Source organism: Caenorhabditis briggsae (genome assembly GCF_000004555.2).
Source record: "Caenorhabditis briggsae complete genome, chrI, whole genome shotgun sequence".
NCBI lineage: Eukaryota > Metazoa > Nematoda > Chromadorea > Rhabditida > Rhabditidae > Caenorhabditis > Caenorhabditis briggsae.
Window position 1 is genome coordinate 2508295 of NC_013489.2, and position 10557 is coordinate 2518851.

Genomic DNA, 10557 nt, shown 5'->3' on the forward strand with positions numbered 1-10557 from the left:
CAGAAAATGAGATATATAGGCTCAAAGTGGACGATCCGGGTGTCGTTCTATTAGAGGTTTTACGGTATATATATATATATATATATATATATATATATATATATCCACCTACAGTACTGTCCAATAAGGTATACAAAAACGTAATTTTCAGATGATTTTTGGCATTTTCAGGAGTCTAGAGGTCAACTGTCAAGTTTCCGATCAGTTTGAAAGTTTTGGAGGGTGTAAAACAGACCAAAATTGAAAATTTTGAATTGACAGAATTTTTTTGAAATTCCTGACTTCTGAAGGACACACCTCGTTTTCAGTTCAAAAACGGGTCAAAAAGGGTTTTTCCGGAAATTCGGAATTTTCTAAAAATTCTGCGAAAATATTATGTTTTTGTATACCTTATTGGAGAGTACTGTATGTGGAGGAGACACAGAGAAAATGCAGAATTTTTATATGGGGGTCTTTTATCAGCAGCTAGACCTGTTATCAATCGGAAAGAGCATTATCACGTCATGTCTATGTGTGCTACTTAAAAAGAACCAACTACGTCATTAGAAAGTGCGCTCTAATGAGTCACTAGGACCCCCAGATCTTGACACAATTTATCTCGGTCCCTTTGAAAGATATCAAAAAGTGATCAACTGATAAAATGTAGCCAACATTATCCTTATCATGTTATCAGTTGACAACTTTTTGATATCTCTTACAGGAACCGAGATAAATCGATTTAAAGTGTAATAGAGCGTGTTTGCTCACCTGGTTTGGGCATTTTCGCCGCTTGCGCCCTGGTTCCTGGACTGTCCCACATTTGCAGTGTCGGTCCGAAGAGGATGATGGCCACAAAACATGAAGTTAGAAACTTCATGTTTCTACAGTAATCCCCAAATATCTACAGTAATCCCGTCGTCGCCTGGAAATTTTGAATTTTTTGGAATCTGACAAAAAAATGTTTTTTTTTCAGCCAAAATGAGAGAAAAAATCGAATTTTCCAGTGGTGGCCTAGAATTTGCAAAACTTCGGCCACCGGTTAAAAATAGCGAAAATTTCGAATTTTCGCTTTAAAAAAGAGCAAGAGAGATATAAAAATGGCGGTTTAAGACCATAAAAAATAGAAATTACAGTATAAATCTGAAAAAATTTTTTTTTTAATTCTTCATTTTTTTTCATAGAAAAAATCGCAAAGAAATTTCAGTGAGCCGGTGAATCGTTGCAGTTTGGTGGAGGAGGAGCAGAACCCGTTACAGCGTCTTAAATACATAAATATAAGGGCGGGAATATCGAAATTTTGTACTAAAAACAAAGAAAAAAATGAGTTAAACATGAGAAATAATAGTATAATGACAGCCTAAAAAACATCAAAACAAGATGAAAACTGAGGAAAAATCTTGCTATTTTTAGATTTTTAGTGGGAAAAAAATATATTTAAAAAATAAAATTTTTTTCAAAATTTCAAAATTCCTATTATTGAGGCAAAAGTGCCGAGTGCGAATCGGACTGTCGTCGCAAGTGCGCTCCAGGGGAATCTGTGGATCCACGTGCCAACGGTGACAGCAGCGACATTTGCTCTTCTCGCTCCTTCATCAGTAGACGAACGCCTGGAAATATTTTCATGCTTTTAGAGGAAAACAGGCTGTTACACACATTCCTGAGAGCAAACTATAATTGAAAAATTGGGAAAAAAATTGTTTTGAAAAAAAAAAAATTTCAAATTTACCATCACTGCCGCCAAATTTGTTCCTTCGTCGTTTGGATCCCGAATTATTGGGCATAATTTTCTGTCCAAATTGATAAAAGGAGGCGATGACGCCACGTGGCGCCGCCATGTCCGGCTCATCGGCTAGCGAATCGTATTCAGCGGATAATCTGGAAGAGGAATGGGATTTCTAGGCCATGGACAAGGGTTTCTAGGCCACAAACACTTTCTTATTCATTCAAAAATACACTTCCGATGACAAAAATCGAAACATTCGAACATTTTGGAAAGCTGGCCTAGAAATCCAAATTTTCGCTCATGTGGCCGAGTTTGGATTTCTAGGCCATCAATTAAAATTTCTCAGATATTTCACATATTTTGTAAACAGTTTAAAAATCGAAAATTGCTGGAAAAACCGAAATATTCAAAAATCTGAAAATCTGGCCCAGAAATCCGAAAACTCGGCCATATGTATTTTTTCGCTTAGGTGGTGGCCGAGTTTGGGATTTCTAGGCCACGATTTGGACATTCTCGAGCTTTTACTTTTCGAAAAATGGTCTGAAAATTTAAAATTTTTTTGAACATCAGAAAATCTGGCCTAGAAATCCCGAAAACTCGGCCAGAGCCGAATTTTGGAATTAATTTTTATGAAAATTCAAGTTTTTCAGATGGCCGAAGTTTGGATTTCTAGGCCATCAAACGGATTTTTTTCGAATTTTTCAAAATCTGGCCTAGAAATCCCGAAAACTCGGCCAGCGCCGAATTTCGGAAATCAGGCTAGGAATTTAAGAATTTTGGGGGATTTTATGAAGTTTTAAAGAGTTTTTGAGGAGAAAACTCAAAATTTGGTTTTTCAAACTTTTCAGGTTTTCAAAATTTCTGAATTTTCAAAATTTTCAAATTTCTGAATTTTCAAATTTTTGAACTTTCAGATGTTTCTAATTTCTGAATTTTCTAATTTTCTGAATTTTTAGATTTTCAAAATTTTAAATTTTCAAATTTCTGAATTTTCTGATTTTTTAAATTTCAGATTTTTCTAATTTCCGAATTTCCAGATTTTGAAAATTCTGAATTTTCAGATTATTCAAGTGATAAATTTTCAGATTTTTCGAAATTTCAAAATTTTCAGATTTTCAAAAAATTTCAAATTTCCCGCCAAACCCCCGCTCACATTTTCAAAAACTGATTCAACGATGATCTCAACGTCATCACTTCTGCGACATCGAATTTCTCGGGTCGAAAACGGGCGGCCTCTTGTAGGAAAGCGATGCGATGCACCAAATTTAAAGGAATCGCTGGGACTTTCTCTCGGATTCTCTTCAGATATGAATACGTCGATTCACCGGGTTGTCGTTGAACGGCTCCTTCGATTCGATTCAGCTGAGAATCGATTTCCAGACAGACTGAGTCCACAGCGATCATCCGGTGGACATACGGCTTGTCGCTGTCTGCAAATTCCACGTTTTGTTCGGTGGAGCGCATTGAGGATTCAAATGAATTCTCAATAGAGCAAATTTGCCGTGATTTTATTAGTGATTATCATGCAAGGTTAGAACACAGTAGGGATCAGGGATCATAAAATGCGCTCTATTGATAAATTGTTTGGCAGAGCGACCAGACGGCTATCGCCGCGCCCCATCGAACAATAGTGTTATCGATAGAGCGTATTTGGAATTTTGAGCGATTTTAAAGTTAAAATAGAGTGAAAATGGGTTAAAATGAACAAAAAACAACGGGAAAAAAAAGAAAAAACCAGTAAATTTTTAGTAAAAAATCAGAATCATGCATTGAAAAAGACATCAGAACAAGTACGCCACATATCGGACAACGTGCAACACTCATGAGATAACTGACGGAATTGAAGAGAGATACAGTCGGTGAGACGGGCTTGATTCTCGGCTCGAAGACGCATTACGGCGTCTAGTTGGGTTTCGCGAAGGGTCACGGCCTTGTTGGAGGAGATTCGAGAGCGGAGAGCGATCTGGAAGGATTTGGCGGTGATTTCGGAGTGAAAATTGGGTTTTTCAAGGGGTTTTAGGGTTGAAATTGGTGAAAAAAATAGAATTTTTTCGTTTAAAAAAATTATAAACTTTGGTTGGAGCAGATTTTTTTTTGATTTTCAGCTTCGCATTGGAAAATTTTATTCGTTTTTTGAGCTTAAAGATTCTCGAACGGAGAGCGATCTGGAAGGTTTTAGGGGTGATTTTGGAGTGAAAATTGGGTTTTTCAAGGGGTTTTAGGGTTGAAATTGGTCAAAAATGAAAAATTTTGACCCGGAAAATGATGAATTTCAGAGCAAAAATGTGTTTTCTATGTTCAAATTTGATATTTTTAGTATGAAAATTACCCTATTTTTTGCCATTTTTAGAGGTCGATTTCAGTTTGAATTCGTCATTTTTCGAGCCAAAATGACCTATTTTTGGTTGGAAAACTGTCCTTTTTGAGCATTTTTGGTGCAAAAATTCATCATTTTCAGACGAAATTTGGCTTTTTCAGAGCCAATTTGAGGTCAAAAAATGGCAAAAATCATTTTTTAGCACTTAATTGAGCATTTTTTGATTCGAAAAAACGGAAAAGTGCAATTTTTGCCGCTTTTTATAATGGACCTTTTCCCGTTTTTTTGAGAATTTTAAAGCTATTTTTAAAGGTTTTTTTCCGCCGAATTTCGTATTTTTGGGCTCTTTTTGAGCCAAAAACCAAGAAATTCGAGAAAAAATTCTAGAAATTTCGATTTTTCAGCATTTCCAGCCTCTCACCTGTGGTCTAACCCTTGCCACGTTGTGTCGATGTCTCCAAATCTGACGTTGTCCGATGATGATCACCCATATTAGAATCTGAGAAACAAAAATTCAGTTTTCAGGGTCTTTTTCAGCAAAAATATTGGAAAATCCATGTTTCTAAGTGTATTTTCAGCGAAAACTCAGCAAAAATTCGTCAGAAAAATTCAAATTTCTTTGGATTACTGTACTATTTTTTGTGTAGGGATTCCCATGACCTTTTTATGATTCATCCCTCTTTTTCTTCTTTATTTACCCTTCCAATTGCATATTTTTGCTTCTGAATGACTAATGCATTATTGTGTATGAGGAAGAAAAACAAACTTTTTTAAACAAAAAAAAAATAGTTTTGGCACAATTTTTTTTAAAAATTTTTTTGATTTTTTCACTAAAATCGGCATTTTTTAAGCATTTCAAATTTTTAAACACATTTTTAGCCTTTTAAATCGTATTTTTCAGCCGGAAAAGACAAATTATTTTTTTCTATATATATTTTTTAATTTTTGATTTTCAATTTTCTATGCTTCCGACCACACACTTTGATAAAAACTGAGCACAATTTTCGCTGATTTCACTCATAAATAAAAATCGATGACTCACCAGTGCAGCCAGCGAGGAGACATAAATCACACTGATACCGTCCAATATGAAATGAGCCATAGAATATTCTAAACGGAATTTTTGCTATTTTATACATTTTTCATATTTGTTTGCTGAAAAAATCCATAATTTTCGTCGAAACCCGCATTAAAATCGATGCGGATTAGCCAAATTGGCTATTCATCGAGGCTCCGCCCACTGTTTTGCAGGCGTGCGGCGCGCTGTTTCGCCATCGCGCCGCACGGTTCTCGCATTTGTTTCTTTTCTCATTCCGGGTCACACGCTGTAATCTTCTTGTTCTTTTCTGCCGCATTTTCGCCTTTTTCGTTTTTCAGTTTCCTTGTTTAGCTGGCTGATATTGCGAAATATAATGAGTTTCGATGATGTTTTTCATGGTAAGTTTCGGAATTTTGTCTTTATTTGGCTGGAAAAAATTGAGCTGAAAATTCTGAAAATCGAGAGAAAAACTAATAATTTCGAGTTAAAAAAGCTCCAGAAATTCTTAAAATATCAATTTTTCAAGTTTTTAAACATTTTCAAAAAAAAACTTTTTTCGAAAATTTTGGCTCAAAAGATAAAAAAAACCAATTTTCCGAGTCAAAATTGACTGAAAAACGCGAGTTTTTAAATAAAAATCACGAAAAATCAGTCAAAACGATCGAAAAACCAGGATTTTCAAATGTTTCGAATTTTTGAAAAATCTGAAAAAATACTTTTTTTTGAGCTGAAAATTTTGAAAAAAAAACCCTATGTTCCAGACTCAAAATTGACTGAAAAACGCGATTTTTCAAATAAAAATCATAAAAAATCGACCAAAAAGCTTGAAAAACGAGATTTTTCTTCAATTTCCCCCAGTTACAGACTACATTCGAGATATTCCGATGGATATGAGCCGCAAGTTCTTTCCGACACAAAATATTCGAGTGGATATGATACACATACCGGATAAGCTCACTTTTTCCAATTTTGAGGTACTTTTTGTTTGAAAAATGAGCCAAAATTTGATTTTTAGTTGTTTTTAGCTTGAAAAAAATCGTTTTTCTTGGCCTTACTCGAGTGGTTTAGAGCCAAAAATTGCATTATTTTTAGCCTATTTTTCATATTATTGTGTCGAAAATAAACAAATTTTTGTATACGATTCAAAACTATCAAGTTACAGTACTCATTTGAAGCGGAAAGTCGAGCCCGTGAGCAATTTGATAAACAAAATGAGCCGATTACACTGGATTCAACGACCACGACGACGTCATCAGCAGGGGGGACCACGAATTCCACGTCTTCTTCAGAATTTGTGAAGACGTCAGAGTCGAAATCCAATATGGATGTGTTGTCACAGGTGATTTTTTAGAAAAAAAGGCTTTTTTTCCAATTTTTAAACCTAAAAAGGTCCAAATTTGGCTTGAAATTCACAATTTTTGGATCTAAAATTGTGCATTTTAGACCGAAAATACACAGATTTGAGCTTTAAAAATGCATTTTTTGAGTTTTAAAATACTTTATTTTGGACCTGAAAATCTCAAAAAAAAAAATCAAAAATCGAGCTTTAAAAAATAAAGTTTTGCTCTTAAATTTGGTAAATTTTGAGCCCAAAAATGCTCAATTTCTAGCCGGATCCATACCTGAAAAATACGATTTGTAGCTCACTTTTTTTCTAAAAAATTCCGCTTTTTTAGCCGGATTCGGACCTAAAAAACACGATTTTTAGCTCATTCTCAACTCTGAAAATACAAATTTCTACCCAAATTCACTAATTTTTCCAGAAGGAAAAATGTCCAACTTTGGCCTGAAAATCGGAATTTCGGCTTCTAAATTCACAATTTTTAGATCTAAAATAGTGCATTTTAGACCAAAAATCCACCGATTCTCTAAAAATACACATTTTATACTTTAAAATACTTGATTTTGGACCTAAAAATCTCAAAATCGAGCTTAAAAAATGGAGTTTTGCTCCTAAATTTTGTAATTTTTTAACTAAAAAATTCTAGATTTTCAGCCCAGAATATGGATTTTTCACATAAAAATATCGATTTCGGCTCACTTTTTTTTTTCTAAAAAATTCCGCTTTTTTAGCCGGATTCGGATAAAAACCACGATTTTTAGCTCATTTTTAACTCTAAAAATACAAATTTCTACTCAAATTTATTACTTTTTCCAGAAGGAAAAATTTCCAATTTTGGATTGAAAATCTGAATTTCGGCTTCTGAGAATTCACAATTTTTAGATCAAAAATAGTGCATTTTCGACCGAAAATCCAATTGATTTGAGCTCTAAAAATACTATTTTGGACCTAAAAATACGAAATTAGACGCTAAAAATCTCAAAATCCAGCTAAAAAAGTGAGTTTCGGAGCAAAAAAAGCCAATTTTGCTCCTAAATTTGGTAGATTTGTAGCCCAAAAATGCTCAATTTCTAGCCTGATTCGGACATAAAAACCACGATTTTTAGCTCATTTTTAACTCTAAAAATGCCAATTTTCAACCAAAATTCTATACTTTTCTTCCAGAACGTTCTCGTCCCATGTCCCGTTAACTCTGCCCCCTCAATACGAACGGCGGCGAATCCAACGACACCGAATACCGTATCCATGCCACACTCACTTCACGAATTCGAATCGACGAATAACGTTTTTGATGATATGCAAATTTTGGCTCTGGATGATAAGAAAGCGTTGCAGGAGGTGAGAAAAATGGCTTAAAATACTCAAAAATGCGTTTTCTTGGCTCAAAAAAGACAAAAATTGGACCAGAAGCTGTCAAAAATAAGCTTCGAAATACTGGAAATATGACGCTAAAAAAAGCAAATTTTCTACTCAAAAAATGCAAATTTTGGACCTAAAAATCTCAAATTTGGAGCCTTTTTGGACCTGAAAATGTGCATTTTTCAAATCAGAATAATTGAATTTTGAGCTCAAAATTGGCGGATTTAGGACTCGAAAATCTCAATTTTGAACTGAAAAATATGAATTTTTGGATGGAAAAATGTGAAATTCAGAACTGAAAATGACCTTTTTCGACTTGAAAATCAGCATTTTTCAAACCAAAAAATACGAATTTCGGTTCCGAAATTGTGGATTTCGAACACGAAAATCTCAATTTTGAGCCGAAAAATATGAATTTTGACCTTGAACGAACTGTTTTAAGCTCAAAAAGCTCAATTTTAGTTGCTAAAAATGGCATTTTTGGACCTAAAAATATCAAATTTGTGCTAAAAAACGCTCGATTTTCAGATGAAAAATATACATTTTTGGCTTGAAAAAAAGTGAATTTCAGACTTAAAAATGGAAATTTTGACTCTGAAAATCCAAAAAACTAGCCATTGACACCCATTTTTTGCAGGTCCTAATGCTCACAAATCCCTGGAACACATCGACTCCGCCCCCTCAAGCTCCGCCCCCTTCATCATCATCATCGTCGTCTCCGTTACCATTCCAGAACAACAACAATAATCATATGAAGCCTACTGAAAAATCGGCTGAAAATGTTCCAGAGAAATTGGGAAAAACGCAGCAGGAGGAGCTGAAAAAGAGGCTGCTGACGAAGGGATATCGAACGGATTTGGTGGAAAAATCGCTGAATTTGTTGCCGAAAAATCGATTAGTTCATGTGAGAAATGTGTTTTTTAGGTCGATTTTTGAGTTTTTAGACCCCAAAATTTGTATTTTTCGATTTTAAATTGCTAGAAATCGAGTTTTTTTCAGCCTTAAAATTAATTTTTTAATTTTTGGTAATGTCGATTTACGCTAAACCGGGCGCACTAGGCGTTATCGCGGAGTGTCGTACTGAAAGCGGGAAACCGAAATTTTCAAACTTTCAAAAAAAAACAATTGTTTGAGATTTCTAGACTTCCAAATGGTTTTTTTGGGGTAAAATCAGTGTTTCAAAACTGAAAATTGAACGAAAAATCAGAATTTTCATCCTAAAGATCCAACTTTTTCAGATTGAATACTACATGAAGGCGTGTCGAACGATTGAAAAGACTGGAATGAGTACGGTAGATCAAACGCTTCCATTCTTGATTCAATGCGAATTGAGTGATAAAATGGTACGATTTTGAGGCATTTCGGACCTTTCTAGAATTTTCAGCCAGAAAAAACCACAAATTTTCAGACAGTGCTCAGCTACTCAGATGTATGTGCCAACCTTCTGAAAATGGGATTTCCACGAGATCAAATTTTCGAAGCCGTCGCCGTTGAGAGAGGCGATCAGGATCGGGCGCTCACTCGACTTTTACCTGCATAGTTTTTGAAGAAAAATCGATTTTTCAAATTTTTTTCTGTGATTTTTCCCCTTTTTTAGCGATTTTTGGATTTATAAAGAGCTTTTTCTGTGAAAAATTCCTGTGACTAATTTTTTTTTCTTTTTGGGAATTTCGGCTGAAAAATTCGATTTTTTCACCTGAAATTCCCGTATTTTTTCCCAATTCACCACATTTTTTGTGCCCTACTCGAAACTTGTGATATATGAATAACTGAATTTTTAGCTGTTTTTTTTTCAAAATATGAATTTTTTGAATCAAAAATTATTTTTGATCTACCCGAATTTTATTTTTCCGCCCGCGATTTTTCGATTTTCTGAACCGCCGAAAGCAATAGTCTCCGTGATTTCTGTCATTTTAACCTAATTTCTGCTCCCTGTCTGCCACTTCTCCCTCTTTTTTCCTACATACTAATACAAAATGCTCGGCTTCAAGAGCTGTACCTCTACAGCGCCACGTGTTCGAACACCGGCGTGTCAAGTATGTCTCGAACCGTATGGTAGGTGATTTTTCATCAATTTTGACCCGAAAATTTGGGTTTTTCGGTGTAAAATTGCTAGAAATCGAATTTATTTCAGCTCAAAAATGAAAATTTTATTTCCGGCGATGTAGATTTACGGTAAACCGGGCGCACTAGGCGTTATCGCGGAGTGTCGTACTGAAAGCGGGAAACCGGAAAATTCAAATTTTTCAAAGAAATTACTTCATTTTTCGTATAATTTTTTGCAAAAATCGATCTTTCAGACGGAAAACTGCACACACCGAAGATATTACAATGCGCACACACTGTGTGCCAATCGTGCATGAACGCTCTCGAAGAGCAAGGACGTCGGAGAGTGCCGAATCTCGAGCAGACGATGGTCTCCGTTTCGTGTCCAATTTGCAGGGTAATTTTGGGAGTTTTTCGAGGTTTCGAGGTTTTGCTAAGCAGAAAAAACGTCTGGAAATCGATTTTTCTGGTCTAGAAATTGAATTTTTCGCTGAAAAATTAAAGGTGGTGTGCGGTGAAAAGTTTTATTGCTTAATTTTGTGCAGAATTCCATGTAGATCCCCATAAAAATAACGAAAAAATTCAAAAAAAATGCCTTCATTGAGATAAACGGCATCGAAAAGTCAAAGTGGGAAACGGTGGCCTAGCGGCCAGGTGTGAGTTTTCTAGGCCAACTTTTGGTAAAAGCGCGCGAAATTCAAATTTTTATTAATTTTCAGTGTTTTCTCTAATGTTTTTCAGGTTTTTTCATA

General features: G+C 35.0%; 4 protein-coding genes across 4 annotated transcripts in view; 2 read left to right on the forward strand and 2 right to left on the reverse strand.

Moving 5' to 3' along the window:
• Positions 1–1452: 1452 nt before the first annotated feature.
• CBG22133 lies at positions 1453–3166 on the reverse strand (the record flags this gene model as incomplete). The annotated part of the gene is made up of 3 exons (XM_002638861.1): positions 1453–1586; positions 1706–1854; positions 2856–3166. 3 exons carry the CDS (start codon positions 3164–3166, stop codon positions 1453–1455), a joined length of 594 nt encoding a protein of 197 aa, XP_002638907.1.
• A 298-nt stretch (positions 3167–3464) lies between these two features.
• CBG22134 lies at positions 3465–3665 on the reverse strand (the record flags this gene model as incomplete). Its single annotated transcript, XM_002638862.1, has 1 exon — positions 3465–3665. A coding segment is annotated over one exon (201 nt), but the record flags the coding sequence as incomplete, so codon positions are not given.
• A 1766-nt stretch (positions 3666–5431) lies between these two features.
• On the forward strand, positions 5432–9299 carry CBG22135 (the record flags this gene model as incomplete). Its single annotated transcript, XM_045241783.1, has 7 exons — positions 5432–5456; positions 5923–6032; positions 6221–6397; positions 7565–7738; positions 8397–8663; positions 8998–9102; positions 9168–9299. 7 exons carry the CDS (start codon positions 5432–5434, stop codon positions 9297–9299), a joined length of 990 nt encoding a protein of 329 aa, XP_045097491.1.
• A 436-nt stretch (positions 9300–9735) lies between these two features.
• Positions 9736–10557, forward strand: part of CBG22136 — a gene marked incomplete at both ends in the record, with an annotated part of 3852 nt that continues 3030 nt past the window's right edge. The window contains 2 exons of the mRNA XM_002638864.1: positions 9736–9814; positions 10060–10202. Of these exons, the coding sequence (XP_002638910.1) occupies positions 9736–9814; positions 10060–10202 (222 nt within the window). The remainder of the gene's footprint in view (positions 9815–10059; positions 10203–10557) is intronic.